Source organism: Mytilus californianus, unplaced genomic scaffold (genome assembly GCF_021869535.1).
Source record: "Mytilus californianus isolate M0D057914Y unplaced genomic scaffold, xbMytCali1.0.p SCAF_7, whole genome shotgun sequence".
Taxonomy (NCBI): domain Eukaryota; kingdom Metazoa; phylum Mollusca; class Bivalvia; order Mytilida; family Mytilidae; genus Mytilus; species Mytilus californianus.
This window is the reverse complement of record NW_026262723.1, coordinates 89,861,269-89,884,124: the sequence shown is the minus strand read 5'-3', so window position 1 is coordinate 89,884,124 and position 22,856 is coordinate 89,861,269. Positions and strand designations below refer to the sequence as shown.

The following is a 22,856-nucleotide window of genomic DNA, read 5'->3' as shown; positions in this document are numbered from 1 at the left end:
TTTTTATAGTTTGTTCTTATGTTGTACTGTTACACCACTGTCCCAGGTTAGGGTAGGGTTGGCGCCTTCAAACGAGTTTAACCCCGCCACATTCTGTATGTGCCTGTCCCAAGTCAGGAGCCTGTAATTCAGTGGTTGTCGTTTGTTGCTGTGTAACATATTTGTTTTTTATTCATTATTTTGTACATAAATTAGGCCGCTAGTTTTCTCGTTTGAATTGTTTTACATTTGTCATTTCGGGGCCTTTTATAGCTGACTATGCGGTGTGGGCTTTGCTCGTTGTTGAATGCCGTACGTCGACCTATAGTTGTTAATTTCTGTGTCATTTGGTCTCATTTGCAATCATACCACATCTTCTTATTTCTATATTCGAACACTGAAAACAAGGTTACAGAATGATGAACTTACAAGAGTCCAGTATGGGGATGCTGCTTCTCATCTACTGCACATTGATTAAGACTTTGTTTTCTCTTTTGTGTTCAATTTAGTGCAATATTTTACTGTGTTAGTGTCTGTTTTAATGTCAATTTAGTGTACTTTTCGGTGCTTTGTTTCAATGAATAAGAACTACAATTTTAATATATGTATATTTCAAATGATATTATTTACTTGTATATATTAATATTTTCACCTAAATAAATTTCACCTATGAAACTGTTAAATAGCCAATATGCAAAGGAAATAATTAGATCAATAATCTGCATCCAAGCTAACATTTTCTTCTTTCCACTTTTTATGGAACCTCTACTTCACCGAACGACCCTGCACCATCAACCACCTGGAAGGATGACACAACATGATAAAGAAGAGACTGAAACAGGCCCACCCCAACATCTTCGAGATCACCAAGTTACTTAAAAAGACCCAGGCACTAACAAAATGTACCATTATCCATTATGCAGCAGGAGAGGCCCGCCCCTCAAAAAGACGACAATACAGAGTTATAGACACCAGACTCCAACTACTGAAAGACAGAAACCAACAAGGACTCATGAACGTGATAGACTACTCTGACGCAGCAGCTCATCTTCTTCATTTGACCTGAATGACTTTGTGAAATATTGTAATTTGTGACTTTGTGAATGTGATGTTTTGTGACTTTGTATAATGTTTTGAGACTTTTGAAAATATAGAAAATGTTGTATTTTTCATCATTATACATATAGTGCCCCATATTACTTATATTTACCATAGTGCTTTATTCATTTCCTTATGTAATGCATGTAAAAATTTGATTTATATATAAATTTATGTGTTTGCAAAAAAAGAAAACTTAATTAGATATTGGTGTGGGGTTCGATACAATCATACTCAACTTTAACAGTTACAATTCAAACAGAACGTCGAGTTAACAGTGCTTATTTGTTTTCAAGGGGGGGGGGGGGGGGTCGTACGAACCCCTCGAACCCTCTGTCTACGGGTATGAAACGACGTTTTGCATTTGCGCCGATCTGCATTGCACTTGCGCCGATTTTTTCTTTCACTTGCGCCGATTATTTTTTTCATTTGCGCCGATTGTTTTACAGGTAAATTACAGGTGAAAACTATTTTTATTTATCAATATAAACCTCTTCCCCTAGCCAGTTATACATATGTTATGAATTATCAATTAAAACATGCATATAACTGTTGCCCCCTGCCCACTATGGGGAGGTGAAAGTAGGATTTCGAGCAAATCAAGTCAATTTTAAGGTTAAAAGCACTCTGTTTACAGCCACTAAAATAACTGAGTATAGCAATAAAATATCAAATGATATAAAAATCTATTTACAGCCTTTAAAATATCAAAGGACAATCAAACCTCTTTACGCCATGAAAAAAAGCACAGAACTAAAATGCAAAAAGGAGCAAATGGAACTTGAAATTAATGAATAGGCGCAGATGAAACAACCAAATCGGCGCAAATGAAAGATTGAAAATTTATAAAATCGGCGCAAATGTCATACGCCCCGATTGTTGGAACAAGCTATACAACTGTATGCTCATTAAACCTTTTGTCTTATGTGTTTTCTTTACTTATAGATATTTGGGATAATAAAATGTGGGCAATAAACCATTTTATTCAAGTGCTTTGGGAGAACAAAATGATCGCAACCTTAGGCGTCAGGGAAATTGCAATATTCATCCGCGATGTTTCTTTGCTTATTTTGACAAAATTGAACCAAATTGGCTGCTAAAAGCGAATTATTATTTCATTATTTCACTTTTATTTATGATTGAACCAAACGAAATCATTTTTTTTTCATATCTCGTAGCTATTGCCCCTTTAAGATCCATCTTGGCCTGCTTATTCGTAATAAGCATATCGAAATTATATGTGCTTTTTTCAATTAGATTTACGGACTTTGCAATGCGCTATATATAACATACTTCATGTAATGATGACGTAATGTCCATAATTCGTGTCGTTCACGACCACATTTTAACTACATAAACCAATCTATATTTGTGTTCATCAAAAAGACATTGATCGACTTCAATCCGGAAGTAAGATCAAATATATATGGCGACTTCAGAAGAACTAAACGACGAGTTAACATGTACTATTTGTTTAGAGACGTTTAAGGATCCAAAATGTTTACCGTGTCTTCATACATTTTGTGAAGGATGTATTCATACTTATATTGTGTCTACATTTGAAAAAGATTATTCAAAAGGTGGGTTTTTATGTCCAATATGTAGGTACTTTGTGAAAAAGCCGACAAAAGAAACTTTACCTAAAATCTGGTGCCAGCAACTACCATACAATCAGTTAATCCTTTCACTTATTGACAAAAAAGACATATTAACATCTTCGAAAAATTGTAGCTCTTGTGATATTCAGCAAAAGGCACAAGTAGCGCACGAATGGTGTTTGGACTGTGAAGAAGCATACTGTTCACAATGTAGCACTTTTCACAGATCATTTAAGGTTTCTTCAAAACACAAGATTGTTTTAATACGTGACATCCAACGTAATCCAAAAGATTTTAGGTATAGAAAGACTTTATATTGTAATCTTCATTCCGAAAAACCCGTAGAGATAATTTGCACTGATCATCTTATGCCTTGTTGTACAGTTTGTGCTGCCGTTTATCACCGAAAATGCGACAGTGTCATTCCGATTGAAACAGCTGCACAGGGAATAAAGGAAAAGGCAACAATCAACGACATGATGAAAGAACTATCAGAAGAAAGCAAAGCAGTTGATAACGCACTTATACATAGGAAGAAATTTAGTTCGGTGTTTGAAAGTCAAGTCGAGTCCATACTGACAGAAATAAAGAAAATCAGATCTAACATTGAAAAACACCTAGATGATATTCAGGCAAATATTCAGTCAGAATTGAATGTTGTCAAGAAAGAAGTGAATCTTCAAATAAACGATGATCAGGCTCATTTGTCTAGTATAAAAAGTACGATCGAAAATTGGATTAGTATAATAGAGACAAGTAACAGTCAAGGTACTGAAATACAATGCTTTCTAGAGATTAACAAAATCCTATCTCAAAAGTTCGAATTAGACAGATCTTTGTCGGATCGTCTTCAAGAAATGAGAAATTCCAGGCTAACACTCAAAAGGGACCTATATCTTCAACAGCTTACGTCTTTACAAACATTTGGCAGTATTCACAAACACGACTTCTTTTGGCGGTCAGTAAATTTTCATTCAGGAGAAATCAAACATCTTTTGTCGATTGTGTTAGATACTGAGAAAATTACTCATAGGTGCATAAGCGGTGTCCTTATGGGAAATAAAATAATAATTTGCGACAAAATTAACAAGAGGGTCGTAATATTTGATTCAGATGGAATGAAAATCAATGAAATATTGCTTACTGGATTGCCTTGTGATATAACTGTCGTTGACGCAGAAAATGTTGCTGTGACAATTTTCGAAGAAAAGGTTATAATGGTGGCAAACATACAATCACTCAAAGTGCATACTGAACTTAAAATAGATTGTTATGCTAATGGTATAACATTTCAGGACGATGAATTTGTCGTTGCTCAAGACTGTGCAATCAGCAGAATAGACTCCATGTCTGGGTCCACAATTAGGCAAATATCAACATATGATACATGGTTCTGTTGTTACATTCGCACGGATGTCTACATTTATGGGACTGGAAATTATGTTGTTTGCTTAAGAAAAGGGAAAAGCGTCTTCAAATATAGTAGTGATTGTTTGTCAAGACCAGCAGGAATAGACTTAGATTCTCAAAGAAACATTTATATTTGCGGATGCATGTCAAACAATATTCACCAACTTAATAAAGGTGGAAAGTTAATCAGAATAATTCCTACGGAAACACTCGGAATAACATCACCATGGATTATTAGATTTCTAAAAGACAGTAACAAGTTCTTGTTGACCTCGGAGAACTCAGGCAAAACTGTCTTGGCTGAAATAGATTAAATGGAGACTTTAAATCGTAGCTTTATTTTATAAATGTTAAATTAGTATATTCGAGTTCTATTGTACTGCGTTTCTGTGATATCGGGGTATTCATATTTTCGCGTAAAGACGAACAAATCAATCTCCAAAATTCATCAGTGTAGAAGTCATAAATACCAACATCGAAAGAATTAATGTCATTGGTGAAGAATAATTTCTTCTTGGTATAAAAATACGAATCAGTGGTTGACATTTTTTGCTGTTCATCATATGTGTTTCGTTTATCATTGTTATGTACTTAATCCAGGCCGTTAGGGTTTCTCGTTTTGGAATGTTTAACAATTTGTCATGTCGGGACCTTTTATAGCTAACTGTCGGTATGGGTTTTGCTCATTGTTGCAGGCCGAACGGTGACCTATAGTTGCGTATGTCTACGTCATTTGGCTCTGTTGGATAGTTGTCTTATAGGCAATCATACACAACTCCTTATTTTATAATTCAATGGTATTAACTCCTAAAAGCCTTAAGGGGTCAAGTGACTATTTCGGTCATTTAATTTATTTGAAGTTTATATCTTGCTAACATTTTTGCCAGTTACAATTATTTATAGTTTCCGAAGAATCACTTAAAAATTGGTAAAAAATCGTCATTCAAAAGCTACTACTCCAACTACATGTATTGGGAGTCAACTACATGTCAACAAAAAACCCAGAAGGATTTAAATTCCAATTCTAAATAATTGAGTTATTATGAGAGAAAGAAAATAGGCATTCGACACTAAAGTGGAAAAACACAAACAAAGCTGAATAACAAAGAAGAAGAAAAAGTTATACATATCAATCATCAAATAACGATTAAATCCCGCACAGCTCGAGACAGGCAAAGTTCGTTTGTTTAAGGCATAAAGAGGCAAAGATTGCATGTACAGAGTGCATTTCTTTCTAACACAAACGATACAAACGGCTAAGCGCGCACATGTGTTGATCATTTGTTTCTAACATACGTTTGCAAAGTTTACCTAAACTTTGACAAACTATGCACTCGCTAAAACTGCGTCTACAGTTTGTCGTTCATCGTTTGTTAGTACAAACGCTACATTTGTTTCTAACTTCAGCCTGATTATACGATGTGTTTGTTTCAACTTTTGTAATAAGTCTGTTTACCAACAACATTTGCATGCATTATTGAAAGTTCAAACAGGGTCAGTAAACACTGAGTAAACGCTGTATTTGTTTCTACTTTTGTAGCGTTAAGCAAACGATAACAAACGGCACACAACGTTTACAAAATTTTGGTTAGAAAGAAATGCACACACAGTTTCGGAAGAAAAGATACTTGACAACATATTAGTTTAGTAGAAGTTAGGGATGAATGACTGGAAAGGGGTTCTGTATGTATTGCACAGTTTCATTAGTGTACTGTAAGATTCTAACAACATCTTGTCGTATTTTGTAACATGTAACCATAACCTTAAAGATGAACGAGGAAGGAAACCTTATCAACTGTGCTCAGTTTAATGTATTATGTTTTATGTCCGTAACAGACATCAAAACACCAGTAGTGTGTCTGAGATGTTAGACACCATGAATTGGAAAACATTACAAGGACACATATTAAAAGCAAGGCTAATAATATTTCATAAATTGTAAATAAAAATATTGCCATTCCATCGCAGTCAGTCTTCTAAAAGATCCACCCATACCCTCGGACTACTACAGACAAATTCAATGTAATAAAAACAGCTACAAATTTTCTTTCTTTTGTCAACCATTAAAGACTGGAACAAATTAACCTCTGACATAACTAATAAAGAGCTGCACCATGAGCACATGATACGCCTGTCGCCCTTTTTGTTTGTCTTCATGCTTTAAATGAATTTATATGATCAACTAGAAATACTGTGAGCAACTGCTCAAATAAAAAAAAAATAAAAAGATATCCACACAGTGGTACCCTTTGACACAAAACATGAATAATTTGTCACTATTAAGGCTACCTCAAGTTTAAAGCTGTTATCCTAATGCTAGCAATTTAAAAGTTTGGTTGGCTTGTTTGCTTTGTTTGTATGAATGATTTTACTTTTTATATTTTTGGTAAGATTGGTTTCAAGATAGACGGGAACAAAACTTGGAACAAAAATATTACTGAAAAGCATCAGTTTACTGTCCACAGCTCCAGATTTTATTTTTTGTAGTTGTGAGTCAGATTGCTGGTTATAATACCTTAGACTATTTAAAAAAAACACTATTATCGGTCAATTTTTTTGTATCAAGTTTGAGTACTTTAAATATTTTATTTAGGGTAGAAAACCAGCATTTTGAGTTTTCTTGAGATAATTCTTGATCTGCAGTAAACGCACTATATAATATGCTATCTCTATTTTTTTTAAGAAGTCTCATATAATAATTATACATTAAACATAATGAGAAAATCAACATTGGACTCCTGTTACATTCAAGTCTACTAGCCATATTTGATGACTGTCTTTTGACCCCAAGGATAGATTTCAACATCTTGTGTTGTAATTTATCAATTGGTAGATTGTCAAAATTAATTAAATTTATGTCATAATCTGATAACCATATTTTACTACCATATATGTCAAAATAGGTTTAATTAGACTATCAAAAAGTTTAAGACAGTTTTTCAATGGTACCTCTTTGAAGTTATTAAATTTACTATTAACAAAGTAAAAGGCTTTTAGAGCTTTATTAAAGATATCATCTACGGCATGTTTAAGATTACCATTGAAATAAAACACAATGCCTAAATATTTGTATCTTTCCACAATTTCAATTTGTAAATTATTTTGTTAAAAATTATATTTTGAATAATCTTTTTTGCCTTTGCTAAAAATCATTATCTTGGTTTTATTTAAGTTAGTTTGTAATTTCCATGTAATACAGTAGGAGTTTAGTTTGTTAAGACAATGTTGTAGACCTTCTTTATTTTCTGATAAAAGTAACAGATCAGCTGCAAATAGTAGATAATTGATTTTATGATTTCCTAGATCTAATGGATAGGATTTGTCTTTGTCATAGCATTTACCTAAACCATTCAAACAAATATTAATAATGTAGAGCTAAGACTGTCTCCTTGCTTTACACCTTTATCATTTTTATGCAGAAAAATGTGTTAGAATACATAATTTTTATAACATTAAAGATATTCCCTATTATTCCAATTTCTTTTAATTTGAACTACATAGCCTCTCTCCAAACTGAATCAAACGCACTTACAAAAGTCAACAAAACATACAAATATAGGTTTTAACAGTGTTTTCAAAATAAATATTTGATCTGTAGTTCTGTAATCTTGCCTAAAACCGGCTTGGTTATCTCCAATTAAATTGTTTTCTTCAGAGTAATTAGATATTCTATATTGCAGTATTTTGGTAAATAGCTTTCATAAGCAGCTTCCGATACTTATTCCACGGTAGTTAATACAGTCATAGATGGAACTGCTTTTATGTAAAGTAGAGATAGTTGAAATATTCCAAATATCTGGAAATATACCAGACTCAAAAATGTTATTAAAGAGTGTAATTAGTGGCAATATTAAGCTGTCTGCATCATATTTCAAAAATCCATGTTTATAATGTATTTCACATTTTCCAGGTATTTCACATCCAATCTTTTATGGTAATATTCTATACAAAGCACAAATATGTCGACATTCACCTCAAAAGCTAATCAAACCTTTAAACAGACTTATTCAGAAGGAATATAGTTATGATACTGTTGTCAGGTCATTAAAGATTGCATATTTTGGTATTAATATTGATTTAGATTAGACATTCATGTAACACTGCCCTACTTAAATTAATTGATGAATGGCTAAGTGAAATGGATAAAGGGAATTTAACATGCGCACTTTTTTTAGACTTTACTGAGAAAAGCATTTGACATTGTTAATCATAATATTTTACTCAGAAAATTAAAAATGTATCATTGTGATGATCATGCTATTGATTGGTTCAAATCTTATTTATCAGGAAGATTTCAGAAGGTAATGATCAATGATATTGAATCTCATTTCCGAGAGGTTCAATCAGGAGTACCACAAGGTTCCATATTAGGACCTTTACTTTTTATAATATTTATCAATGATTTATCACTTGTGCTTGAAAATGTTTCTTCAGAGCTTTATGCTGATGATACAAGTTCATATAAGTCATCTCAATCGGTAACAGATTTAAATGTATTTATGAATGTAGATTTTTGTAATGTTATGAATTGGTGTAATGATATAATATTGAATAGTGATAAGACTAAGGTCATGTTAATTCGTTCTAATAGACTAAATCCTTTTAAATCAGAACTAAATATCAAATTTGACGATGAACACAAAATAGACGTCGTTCATAACCAAAAACTGCTAGGAATCCACATAGATAAATCTCTTTCGTGAGAAAATCAAATTGACAAACTCTGTGCAGTATTTGTAAGCAGACTGCGTCTAATTCTTATGAGCAGACTCAAAGCATATCTTCCTGTAAGTGCTCTTAAACCTTATTATTATGGATATATACTCTCAGTCATGGATTTCTGCTGTTCCGTGTAGGGAAATGCTTCAAAAACTAATATTGAAAAGCTATAGAAGTTACAAAAGTGGGCTGAAAGAATAATTTTGAATATAGGGTTTGATATTTCTTCATCGATTATGTTTAAAGAGTTAGGATAGCTTACCATTTATAATAGAATTAAATATATTATGGCAGTGATGATATATAAGTGTATGAATAATCTAGCACCTGAATATTTAGTTGAACTATTTTCAAGCTGTTCAACTGACTGTTAATAAATATGCATTAAGATCATCTACCCAAAATAATATATTCGTTCAACGATATGGAACTAATTATGGTAAACGAACTTTAAGTATTCTGGAACCTTGTTGTGGAATTCTTTGCCTTTAAATTTGAAAGAAAATAAAAGTGTAAATATTTTTAAAGCAAACTGTCAATCTTATCTCTTAAAGATACAAGAAGAGAACTTTTTTGTAGTTAAAATGCGTTAACTTTACTGTAGTCATACTTTTTTCATGTAAGTGGTATTGGTCTATCTGTACTATACATGTGATCTTCTACACATGTAGTTTGTTTTGTTTATCTTTGTATATGTATAAATATATCATGTAGATGTAGAAGGCCATGGGGTGGATTAACTGTTTTGTTATCTGTGTTACCTTCTGAAAATAAAGAATTTATTATTATTATTATTATTATTATTATTATTATTATTGATTCACTCATAGGGTCTTTGCATCGGAAATAAACACATTTATTCTAAAACCAGTTGTTGGCATGATACGGGTTATGTTCTTCTCATATATTTAATGATGGTATGATACTAAATCCCTAACGGCAGGGATTGTGTTTGATTTTCATATGATGAAGACATAATCTTTCAATCAGTTTAATTGAGGTCTGGAGCTGGCATGTCAGTAACTGTTAGTAATCCTTTGTTAATTTATGTATCATTGTCATTTTGCTTATTTTCTTTTGTTACCTATTCTGACATCGGACTCGAACTTCTTTTATACTTAGTTTTACTGTGCGTATTGCTGTGTGTTTGTTTATCCTACATTAGCTAGAGGTATAGGGGGAAGGTTGAGATCTCACAAAATATGTTTAACCCCGCCGCATTTTCGAGTCTGTCCCAAGTCCCTTTGGCCTTTGATAGTCTTATATGTTTTTTTTTTAATTTAGTTCATTTATATGCTTTGGAGTTTAGTGTGACGTCCATTTTCATTGAACCAGTATACATTTTTGTTTAGGGTCCAGCTGAAGCCCGCCTCCGGGTGCGGGATTTTCTCGCTATGTTGAAGACCCACTGGTGTCCTTTGGCTGTGTTCTGCTCTTTGGTCGGATTGTTGTCTCTTTGACACATTCCCTATTTCCATTCTCGATTTTAATCAAAAACAAAGAAAAATTAATAATATAAAAAATATATTACCAAACAGAAAGTAATAATTATATCGAACTAAAAAAATTGTTAATCAATACGTTGATGGGTTTCTGTAACCGAAAAAGAAGAACGGCAGAATCTTCAGACTACAAGAGGGTCGTTTACTAAGAATCGGTCTTTCACACTTGTAAACTGAAAAGTAGAAGTCGGAAACATATGTCACTTATTAAAATCTTAAAATAAAGCATTTTCTTTACATCGTTTGCAGTTTAACAGTTTAAAACTCTTTTTCAGTAATCTACGGTGGATTTTCATTTTCACTTGAAATGTAGTCGTTATCATGGCGGCAAATCATAAATTTGAGCACTGCTCACTAGAGGTCACGTGAGGAAATATGGGAAGAACAGTTTTAATAAGAAATCAGTTTAAACTTCAACCGTTACATTCCACTCTCATCTTCATTTAGGATATAAATTTTGGCTGAGTATGGAATATTGAAAAACGAACATTACTAAGATATCTGTTTCATTATTGTGTCCACAATGATTTGGACCCGTCTTTTCTGTTTGTTTATAGTTTTAAAGCCTATAAATTCACAGGTAGGTCAATATCTTATTTTTGTTATTCGTGCGAATAAGAACACGAATTATATCTTCAAAATACTTGAGACATAATAAAAAAGTATTTGGATAAAGGTGTACTCGAATCGCAATCAGTCACATATCGTAGATCTACAGACAACAAAATGAACACAAATGGTATTGGTGCTGTTCAAGGATCTGTTTGTGGTTCAATTTAAGTTAATTTAGCTTCATCATGCTTTTCGAAGAAACATAGTCACAGTACCATTTAAAGATTTAAAAAAAAGTACGATTCATAGCACGTTTACATGATAAAAAATCTACTTATCTCCCCTTCCAGTTGTTTTTGCAGCACGATTATGTTGCATCTGGGAAGAGGATAAATAACGAGTTAAAGTACTGTGTCTCAGGTTACATTCAAATCAAATAAGTATTTTTTCGAAATTGTAACCGACCGAACAAGAGGTAATTCAGTACTATAAATCGCTGCATAATACAAGACAAAGGGGGAGGGGTTCGGTACGTCAGTCTAACATGTCTTTTTAAAAGAGGTTCCACTGGTTATGCAAGTTATCTTTAACACTGAGCTGCATTGTCATCAGTGAGTTTACAGTTATCATTCAAGTACATTATAACATAGATGTATAAACATATGGGTTTATACAACTATGATTATAAAAACATGTATCATATTAATTATTAATTACCTACATTTATTACAAAAAGATTATTTACTGGATTATGGGGGTGGATTCGGTGGAACTGTGGAAGTGTTTTATTTGAAAACTTAATTTGTTATAGGCCTTTATGGGTTGTCATGAAACACATAATCATGCATATAAAGTAGGCCTGTATCGCTGAACTGATCATGGATTTTTTTTTTGCAAAATTCTTAACTTTTAGTTTACACCTTAAATGCTTTGTGTGGGAAACCTGAGAAAATTGTCTGAATGTTCGATTTTAATATATAGACAATAGACAACGCAAAAAGGGAATTGAGAGTCTAGTGCCCGTGTTTAAACACGGAACACGTGAAAAAAGCATTGAGAGCCTAGTGCCTGTGTTTAGACACTCGAGACCTAGCCTCTAGGAACACGTGAAAAAGGCATTTAGAGCCTAGTGCTCGTTTTTAAACGCTTGAGACCTAGCCTCTAGGAACACGTGAAAAAGGCATTGAGAGCCTAGTGCCCGTGTTTCAACACTCGAGACCTAGCCTCTAGGAACACGTGATAAAGGCATTGAGAGCCTAGTGCCCGTGTTTAAACACTTGAGACCTAGCCTCTAGGAACACGTGAAAAAGGTATCGATAGCCTAGTGCCCGTGTTTAAACACTCGAGACCTAGCCTGTAGGAACACGTGAAAAAGGCATTTAGAGCCTAGTGCTTGTGTTTAAACACTTGAGACCTAGCCTCTAGGAACACGTAAAAAAGGCATTGACAGCCTAGTGCCCGTGTTTAAACACTTGAGACCTAGCCTCTAGGAACACGTGATAAAGGCATTGAGAGCCTAGTCCCTGTGTTTAAACACTTGAGACCTAGCCTCTAGAAACACGTGAAAAAGGCATTGAGAGCCTAGTGCCCGTGTTCAAACACTTGAGACCTAGGCTCTAGGAGCACACGAAAACGGGTCCGTGCAACATTTTAGTTATATTCAAGTTATGATATTTGTAGGAACATGCAAGGATTTAAACAGGCCTTCAAAAATATCCTTGCATCTTCCTTTATAAATGTTCATTTTTTTTTATAGTGCTTCCCGGAATTTGTGTCTTATTTTTTACTTGTTGATCTTATTGTGTGTGCATTGTATTCAATTTTTGCCCAACCTGACCTGCATGGATCTTTTGTATTTAACCTATGTGATTAATTCTTTCCGAAAAGGGGGAAACCCCTATTTTATTGTAGGTAGCAGGCGTTGCACCGGATGGTTGACATGATTGTGACGTCACCAAGCTGATTGATATACACAGAAAGACTGTTTATTTAATTTAGTTGCAGAGAGAGACGTCGTTCTGACCACACCTATGTATAAAGAATGTGCAAACGGATTTAATTTTCTTTCATTTACAGGTCATTGAACTCTTGTACATAACAACCATCCGTATTTAATAAAGCGCACACTTGAACAAGCGTCTCCTTGAAGGGTAATAGAGTATTTACCATAGGATAGAGTAAATTGTCTTCCTCGTATTAACCAATCAAAAATCGGCATTTTGACATGTAGTATAATAAGTACAAAATGTCACATGACATCAGTTCAGGGTGATTGATAGTCCAAATAATAATGACCTCTTGAAAAGCTATTTTAATTTTTTGCTGTGATGCTTTCCTACTTGGTAGGAAGGCCTCATAGCAAGGCAATCATGCACACCAAAAAATTGAAATAGCCTTTCAAGACGTCATAATTATTTGGACTAGGTATTATAAAAAGAAGGAATAGTACTAAAACATTTCTCTCTTAGTTTGAGGGGAGCCATATCATTACAAATAACCATTTTAAACCTTGATCTTCAACAGAAGCTAATTCATAATCAAGAAATAGCACCCTGAGCAAAATTAGATTTTCGGCTGCTACGGCGGCGTTAGCTAACTTCTTAAAAGCTTTATATTTTAGAAGGTGGAAGACCTGGATGCTTCATACTCTGTATATAGATGCCTTATGTTACAAAGTTTCCGTCTGTTACATGTCCATTGTCCTTGACCTCATTTTCATGGTTCAGTGACTACTTGAAAAAAAAGTTGTGATTTTTTGTAATGTTAATTTCTCTCTTATTATAAGTAATAGGATAACTATATTTGGTATGTGCATACCTATCAAGGTCCTCATGTCCGTCAGACAGTTTTCACTTGACCTCAACCTTATTTCATGGATCAGTGAACAAGGTTATGTTTTGGTGGTCAAGTCCATATCTCAGATACTATAAGCAATAGGTCTAGTATATTTGGTGTATGGAAGGATTGTAAGGTGTACATGTTCAACTGGAAGGTTTCATCTGACCTTGACCTCATTTTCATGGTTCAGTGGTAATAGTTAAGTTTTTGTGTTTTGGTCCGTTTTTCTTATACTTTATGCAATAGGTCTACTATATTTGGTGTATGGAAATATTCTATGATGTACATGTCAGTCTCGCAGGTTTTATTTGACCTTGACCTCATTTTCTCGGTTCATTGCTCAGTGTTAAGTTTATGTGTTTCGGTCTGTTTTTCTTAAACTATAAGCAATAGGTCAGCTATATTTGTTGTATGGAAGAATTGTAAGCTGTTCATATCTTCCTGGCATGGTTCATCTGACCTTGCCCTCATTTTCATGATTCATTGGTCAATGTTTAGTTTTCTTGGTAAAGTCTGTTTCTTAGAAACTAGAAGCAATAGATCAACTATATTTAGTGTATTGAATGATTGTAAGGTGTACATGTATTTCTTGTTTGGTTTATATGACCTTGACTTCATTTTCTTGGATCATGTTAAGTTTATGTAATAGTTGTAGTAAAGCTTTCATTTAGGACTATCAACATCAGTGGTTAGTAAAGAAGGTGAGACATTTCAGCCTGTGCACTCTTGTTAAAAGACAAAATGACATTTTGGATTTTTTTCCTTTTCTTTGGTAAATTGTTTGAAGAATTTAGTGGTAGGCTTGTTGGTCATTTTTGTCGAGCCTGCGACTTTTGTCACAGAAAGCTCGACATAGGGATAGTGATACGGCGGCGGCGGCGGCGGCGTTAGCTAACTTCTTAAAAGCTTTATATTTTAGAAGCTAAAAGACCTTGATGCTTCATACTTTGTATATAGATGCCTTATATTACGAAGTTTCCGTCTGTCATATGTCCATTGTCCTTGACTTCATTTTCATGGTTCTGTGACTACTTGAAAAAAAAGTCAACATTTTTTGTAATGTTAATTTCTTTCTTATTATGAGTAATAGGATAACTATATTTAGTATGTGCGTACCTTGCAAGGTCCTCATGCCCGTCAGACAATTTTCATTTGACCTTGACCTCATTTCATGGATCGGTGAACAAGGTTAAGTTTTCGTGGTCAAGTCCATATATCAGATACTATAAGCAGTAGGTCTACTATATTTGGTATATTGAATGATTGTAAGGTGTACATGTCCAACTGGTAGGTGTCATCTGACCTTGACCTCATTTTCATGGTTCAGTGGTCAAAGTTAAGTTTTTGAGTTTTTGGTCTTTTTTTCTAATACTATATGCAATAGGTCAACTATATTTGTTGTATGGAAGGATTGTAAGGTGTATATGTCTGTCTGGCAGGTATCATCTGACCTTGACCTCATTTTCATGGTTCATTGGTCAATGTTAAGTTTTCATGGTTAAGTTTGTTTCTTAGATACTATAAGCAATAGGTCAACTATATTTAATGCATAAATTGATTGTAAGGTGTACATGTCTGTCTGGCATGGTTCATTTGACCTTGACCTCATTTTCATGGTTCATTGGTCAATGTTAAGTTTTCTTGGTTAAGACTGTTTCTTAGAAACTATAAGCAATAGGTCAACTATGTTTGGTTTATTGAATGATTGTAAGGTGTACATGTATTTCTCGTTTGGTTTATCTGACCTTGACCTCATTTTCTTGGATCATGTTAAGTTTATGTGTTACTTGTAGTAAAGCTTTATATTTAGGACTATCAACATAAAATCAATGGTTAGTAAAGAAGGCGACACATTTCAGCGTGTGCACTCTTGTTTAAGATATTGATTTGATAATTAGTATATAGCTTTATCATGACAAGTTACAGATCAAGTTGGAATTTTGTTCCAGTCTGACTAGGTATTATAAAAAGAAGGAATAGTACTAAAACATTTCTCTCTTAGTTTGAGGGGAGCCATATCATTACAAATAACCATTTTAAACCTTGATCTTCAACAGAAGCTAATTCATAATCAAGAAATAGCACCCTGAGCAAAATTAGATTTTCGGCTGCTACGGCGGCGTTAGCTAACTTCTTAAAAGCTTTATATTTTAGAAGGTGGAAGACCTGGATGCTTCATACTCTGTATATAGATGCCTTATGTTACAAAGTTTCCGTCTGTCACATGTCCATTGTCCTTGACCTCATTTTCATGGTTCAGTGACTACTTGAAAAAAAAGTTGTGATTTTTTGTAATGTTAATTTCTCTCTTATTATAAGTAATAGGATAACTATATTTGGTATGTGCGTACCTATCAAGGTCCTCATGCCCGTCAGACAGTTTTCACTTGACCTCAACCTTATTTCATGGATCAGTGAACAAGGTTAAGTTTTGGTGGTCAAGTCCATATCTCAGATACTATAAGCAATAGGTCTAGTATATTTGGTGTATGGAAGGATTGTAAGGTGTACATGTTCAACTGGAAGGTTTCATCTGACCTTGACCTCATTTTCATGGTTCAGTGGTAATAGTTAAGTTTTTGTGTTTTGGTCCGTTTTTCTTATACTTTATGCAATAGGTCTACTATATTTGGTGTATGGAAATATTCTATGATGTACATGTCAGTCTCGCAGGTTTTATTTGACCTTGACCTCATTTTCTCGGTTCATTGCTCAGTGTTAAGTTTATGTGTTTCGGTCTGTTTTTCTTAAACTATAAGCAATAGGTCAGCTATATTTGTTGTATGGAAGAATTGTAAGCTGTTCATATCTTCCTGGCATGGTTCATCTGACCTTGCCCTCATTTTCATGATTCATTGGTCAATGTTTAGTTTTCTTGGTAAAGTCTGTTTCTTAGAAACTAGAAGCAATAGATCAACTATATTTAGTGTATTGAATGATTGTAAGGTGTACATGTATTTCTTGTTTGGTTTATATGACCTTGACTTCATTTTCTTGGATCATGTTAAGTTTATGTAATAGTTGTAGTAAAGCTTTCATTTAGGACTATCAACATCAGTGGTTAGTAAAGAAGGTGAGACATTTCAGCCTGTGCACTCTTGTTAAAAGACAAAATGACATTTTGGATTTTTTTCCTTTTCTTTGGTAAATTGTTTGAAGAATTTAGTGGTAGGCTTGTTGGTCATTTTTGTCGAGCCTGCGACTTTTGTCACAGAAAGCTCGACATAGGGATAGTGATACGGCGGCGGCGGCGGCGGCGTTAGCTAACTTCTTAAAAGCTTTATATTTTAGAAGCTAAAAGACCTTGATGCTTCATACTTTGTATATAGATGCCTTATGTTACGAAGTTTCCGTCTGTCATATGACATGTCCATTGTCCTTGACTTCATTTTCATGGTTCTGTGACTACTTGAAAAAAAAGTCAACATTTTTTGTAATGTTAATTTCTTTCTTATTATGAGTAATAGGATAACTATATTTAGTATGTGCGTACCTTGCAAGGTCCTCATGCCCGTCAGACAATTTTCATTTGACCTTGACCTCATTTCATGGATCGGTGAACAAGGTTAAGTTTTCGTGGTCAAGTCCATATATCAGATACTATAAGCAGTAGGTCTACTATATTTGGTATATTGAATGATTGTAAGGTGTACATGTCCAACTGGTAGGTGTCATCTGACCTTGACCTCATTTTCATGGTTCAGTGGTCAAAGTTAAGTTTTTGAGTTTTTGGTCTTTTTTTCTAATACTATATGCAATAGGTCAACTATATTTGTTGTATGGAAGGATTGTAAGGTGTATATGTCTGTCTGGCAGGTATCATCTGACCTTGACCTCATTTTCATGGTTCATTGGTCAATGTTAAGTTTTCATGGTTAAGTTTGTTTCTTAGATACTATAAGCAATAGGTCAACTATATTTAATGCATAAATTGATTGTAAGGTGTACATGTCTGTCTGGCATGGTTCATTTGACCTTGACCTCATTTTCATGGTTCATTGGTCAATGTTAAGTTTTCTTGGTTAAGACTGTTTCTTAGAAACTATAAGCAATAGGTCAACTATGTTTGGTTTATTGAATGATTGTAAGGTGTACATGTATTTCTCGTTTGGTTTATCTGACCTTGACCTCATTTTCTTGGATCATGTTAAGTTTATGTGTTACTTGTAGTAAAGCTTTATATTTAGGACTATCAACATAAAATCAATGGTTAGTAAAGAAGGCGACACATTTCAGCGTGTGCACTCTTGTTTAAGATATTGATTTGATAATTAGTATATAGCTTTATCATGACAAGTTACAGATCAAGTTGGAATTTTGTTCCAGTCTGATAATTTTGTGCAGAGTTATGGTCTTTGGACATAGAAAATTCACTTAAATAATCAGTTTTCAACAGTTTTTTTCTTCATGCTTGAAGATTTTGACTTGATATTTTTATGTAGTTTACACCATGACAAGTTATAGATCAAGTTAGAATTTTGTTCCATTACAATGAATTTGTAACCTGTAGGGGACTATGTATTGCCATGCAATACTCACAGAATGCTTGTTTTTGTTGTTAGGTATCTGTCTCCTTTACATATTTCCTTCATCTCCTTATAAAAATTATCGTATTCACATTTCTTTTTTTTTATTTTAGGATGAAATCAAATTCATTTGTCCAGAAGGTAAGTTATAGAGAGATAGATTATTATTTGGAAATATTTCAAATAAGTTTTTCTCTGGTGACCCTTGAAGAAAATCTGCTGGTCTGCGCTATTATTTCTATTGCAAAATACTGAAATTGAGTTGGTCCTTTGGAAAACTTTTTGGTGGTCAAGACCACCACTATTCGAGAACTTGTGAAGTCCATTCCATTGTTGTTCACAGAAAAGGTTATATTAGATAAAAATACCATGTCTATGATGATATCAGAATTGATCAATTTGTCCTCACCATTTCAAAGGTCTGGAGGAAGTCGAGAGTTACTGAGATAAGGTCATCATATTTTAAAGACTTATAGATGGCAAGGAGCTCCTTAAATACGATAATTTTAACTAAATCTGCGTCTCAAATGAAATACAAGCAGTCATTTAATTACAGATTTATATTGATATGTAAACAACTGACTTAACCACCTAATTTCAATAATAGACAGAATTTTTTCATTTTGTAATCATTATCACAAAGAAGGGATATCTTCTTAAATGTGTGATATCTTCTAACATTTTCAGAACATATTGTCAGTTTACAGTGTTATCACATGGTTATAATTCAAGTTTGTCATGGTAAAAGGGGCTTGATTTTTATGACCCCGCTGTTGAGATGCCATGTTATATAGTGCTACCATGCGTGTTTATCCTTAGTACTTTGGTCCTTCTGAAATCCAACAGTTATCAAGTCTTTTTATAATGGGTTTCATAGTGATCTGGTTTTTTGGTAAATTAGTGTATAATGAAGACTTTCTAATCAAATTTACATTTCACTCTACGGTATTTGACCAACTTTTATCAGAATAATAGCAGCTGAAAATTTCTTTGTAAATTATAGCTGTGACTACATTTTGTAATGCCTACAGATCTGGATTTGATTTTTGATGCATTATTGTGCAATGAAGACTTACAGTTTTCGTTTCATTCTAGTTGACCCATTTTTAGATCACCTGGCCCAATGAGCCACATGAGCTTTTCTCATCACTTGGCATCTGTCGTCCATGGTTGTCTGTTAACTTTTACAAAAATCTTCTCCTCGGAAACTACTGGACACCATCATCATTAGGTATCTAGTTTTAAAAAAATGTGTCCTATGACCACACTTGTCAACCAACATGGCAGACATGGCTAAAAATAGAACATGTAGGGTAAAATGCAAGTTTTGTCTATTATCTTGAAAACTGCTATGAATAGAGAAAATCCGATAGGATTAAAATCTGCAGATTGTTCATTTACAATAAAACTGTCAGATGACTTCATATAAGAGTTATTGCCCTTAATTAATGAATTTTACCAAGTTTTTTTTCAATTTGGCCTATCCTTAAATACTATTATAGAAAGAGAGAAACATTAAACAGCAAAAGTGATCAGCAAGACAAGATCTACAAATAAGTCGTAATTACATAGCCTAAATAATCTGATGACTCCTTATTGGAGTTATTGCCCTTTAACAATGATTTTTGCCATTTTTTTTGCTTTTTGCCTTTTATCTTCTTAACTTATGATAGATAGAAAAAACTTAGATATGCAAAAATGATCAGCAAGATGAGATCAAAAGTGAAGTCAAATGGCTGAAATCTTCAGTCGACTTATTGGAATTATTGCCCTTTAATGATGATTTTTACCCATTTTTTGTCGAGCCTGCGACTTTTGTCGCAGAAAGCTCGACATAGGGATAGTGATCCGGCGGCGGCGGCGTTAGCTAACTTCTTAAAAGCTTTATACTTTAGAAGGTGGAAGGTCTGGATGCTTCATACTTTGTATATGGATGCCTCATGTTACGAAGTTTCCGTCAGTCACATGTCCAATGTCCTTGACCTCATTTTCATGGTTCAGTGACTACTTGAAAAAAAAGTTAAGATTTTTTGTAATGTTAGATTCTCTCTTATTATAAGTAATAGGATAACTATATTTGGTATGTGCGTACCTTGCAAGGTCCTCATGCCTGTCAGACAGTTTTCACTTGACCTCGACCTCATTTCATGGATCAGTGAACAAGGTTAAGTTTTGGTGGTCAAGTCCATATATCAGATACTATAAGCAATAGGTCTAGTATATTCGGTGTATGGAAGGACTGTAAGGTGTACATGTCCAACTGGCAGGTGTCATCTGACCTTGACCTCATTTTCATGGTTCAGTGGTTATAGTTAAGTTTTTGTGTTTTAGTCTGTTTTTCTTATACTGTATGCCATAGGTCTACTATATTTGGTGTATGGAATGATTGTAAGGTGTACATGTCTAGCGGGCAGGTGTCATCTGACCTTGACCTCATTTTCATGGTTCAGTGGTCAAAGTTAAGTTTTTGAGTTTTGGTCTTTTTTTCTAATACTATATGCAATAGTTCAACTATATTTGGTATGTGCGTACCTTGCAAGGTCCTCATGCCCGTCACACAGTTTTCACTTGACCTCGACCTCATTTCATGGATCAATGAACAAGGTTAAGTTTTGGTGGTCAAGTCCATATCTCAGATACTATAAGCAATAGGTCTAGTATATTCAGTGTATGGAAGGACTGTAAGGTGTACATGTCCAGCTGGCAGGTGTCATCTGACCTTTACCTCGTTTTCATGGTTCAGTGGTTATAGTTAAGTTTTTGTGTTTTAGTCTGTTTTTCTTATACAGTATGCCATAGGTCTACTATATTTGGTGTATGGAATGATTGTAAGGTGTACATGTCTAGCGGGGCAGGTGTCATCTGACCTTGACCTCATTTTCATGGTTCAGTGGTCAAAGTTAAGTTTTTGAGTTTTGGTCTTTTTTTCTAATACTATATGCAATAGTTCAACTATATTTGGAATGTGCGTACCTTGCAAGGTCCTCATGCCCGTCACACAGTTTTCACTTGACCTCGACCTCATTTCATGGATCAATGAACAAGGTTAAGTTTTGGTGGTCAAGTCCATATCTCAGATACTATAAGCAATAGGTCTAGTATATTCGGTGTTTGGAAGGACTGTAAGGTGTACATGTCCAACTGGCAGGTATCATCTGACCTTGACCTCATTTTCATGGTTCAGTGGTTATAGTTAAGTTTTTGTGTTTTAGTCTGTTTTTCTTATACAGTATGCCATAGGTCTACTATATTTGGTGTATGGAATGATTGTAAGGTGTACATGTCTAGCGGGCAGGTGTCATCTGACCTTGACCTCATTTTCATGGTTCAGTGGTTATAGTTAAGTTTTTGTGTTTTGGTCTGTTTATCTTATACTGTATGCCATAGGTCTACTATATTTGGTGTATGGAATGATTGTAAGGTGTACATGTCTAGCTGGTAGGTGTCTTCTGACCTTGACCTCATTTTCATGGTTCAGTGGTCAAAGTTAAGTTTTTGAGTTTTGGTCTTTTTTTCTAATACTATATGCAATAGGTCATCTATATTTGGTGTATGGAAATATTTTATGATGTACCTGTCAGTCTTGCAGGTTTTATTTGACCTTGACCTCATTTTCACGGTTCATTGCTCAGTGTTAAGTTTTTGTGTTTTGGTCTGTTTTTCTAATACTATAAGCAATAGGTCAACTATATTTGTTGTATGGAAGGATTGCAAGCTGTAGTACATGTCTGCCTGGCATTGTTCATCTGACCTTGACCTCATTTTCTTGGTTCATTGGTCAATGTTTAGTTTTCTTGGTTAAGTCTGTATCTTAGAAACTATAAACAATAGGTCAACTATATTTAGTGTATTGAATGATTGTAAGGTGTACATGTATTTCTTGTTTGGTTTATATGACCTTGACCTCATTTTCTTGGATCATGTTAAGTGTATGTGATAGTTGTAGTAAAGCTTTATATTTAGGACTATCAACATAATATCAATGATTAGTAAAGAAGGCGAGACATTTCAGCGTGTGCACACTTGTTTTGCATTTTTGCCTAATATCTAGATAAAAACTTTAAAAAGCAAAAGTGATCAGCAAGACATGATCTACAAGTAAGATTCATAGCTCAAATTGTCAGTTGAGTAATTGCTCTTAATGAAGATTTTTATCCATTTTTAGTGTTTTTGCCTATTATCTTGAAAACTGTAATAGATAAATAAACACTTTTAATAGCAAAAATGATCAGCAAGACAAGATCTACTAATGATTAAAATTTTGCTAAAATTGTTTGTAGACTCTTGTTGATAGGTGTGATTGCCCTCAAATGACAAATGTTTTTTACCCTTTTTTGTGTTTTGGGAAAAAACTTAAAGAAGATGAAGAGAAACTGTAAACAGAAAATATTATAAGCAATACTAGATCAACAAAAAAGATATTTTTGTCATGAATTCTATTCTAGTCCACTGTTGGAGAGTGCCCAATTTTGAAGATGCACATAAACCTAGGTGAGCATCACAGGCTCTTTAGAGCCTCTAGTTCTTACAATTATGGCCCTTTGACTTTTTATGAAATTTTTACTTGCTGGGAATTATTTTGCAATTCCTGCAGATCTGGAGTGTTTTATTTTGATACATAAGTGTATAATCAT

The 22,856-nt window shown here is 33.9% G+C and overlaps 1 protein-coding gene and 2 long non-coding RNA genes across 4 annotated transcripts; 2 read left to right on the top strand and 1 right to left on the bottom strand.

The window, feature by feature from the left end:
* The first annotated feature begins 2,498 nt into the window (after positions 1 to 2,498).
* On the top strand, positions 2,499 to 4,964 carry LOC127708666 (uncharacterized). The gene has a single exon (XM_052213750.1). The coding sequence runs from the start codon at positions 2,504 to 2,506 to the stop codon at positions 4,397 to 4,399; it is 1,896 nt and encodes a 631-aa protein (XP_052069710.1). The 5' UTR covers positions 2,499 to 2,503; the 3' UTR covers positions 4,400 to 4,964.
* An 8,475-nt stretch (positions 4,965 to 13,439) lies between these two features.
* Positions 13,440 to 22,245, top strand: LOC127708749 (uncharacterized). Of its 2 annotated transcripts, none has more exons than XR_007985353.1 (3): positions 13,440 to 13,683; positions 16,056 to 16,314; positions 21,463 to 22,245. It is a non-coding gene; the product is annotated as an uncharacterized LOC127708749 (long non-coding RNA). The 2 variants fall into 2 exon arrangements; XR_007985354.1 differs by lacking the exon at positions 13,440 to 13,683 and adding an exon at positions 14,850 to 14,884 and having other exon boundaries at positions 16,120 to 16,314.
* On the bottom strand, positions 15,941 to 21,822 carry LOC127708751 (uncharacterized). The gene is made up of 3 exons (XR_007985356.1): positions 21,683 to 21,822; positions 20,356 to 20,654; positions 15,941 to 16,088 (listed from the first exon to the last, which is right to left on the bottom strand). It is a non-coding gene; the product is annotated as an uncharacterized LOC127708751 (long non-coding RNA).
* Positions 22,246 to 22,856: the final 611 nt, after the last annotated feature.

Coding starts and splice junctions, on each gene's coding strand:
- LOC127708666 (XM_052213750.1), top strand. CDS start 2,504: ATGGCGACTTCAGAAGAACTAAACGACGAGTTAACATGTACTATTTGT.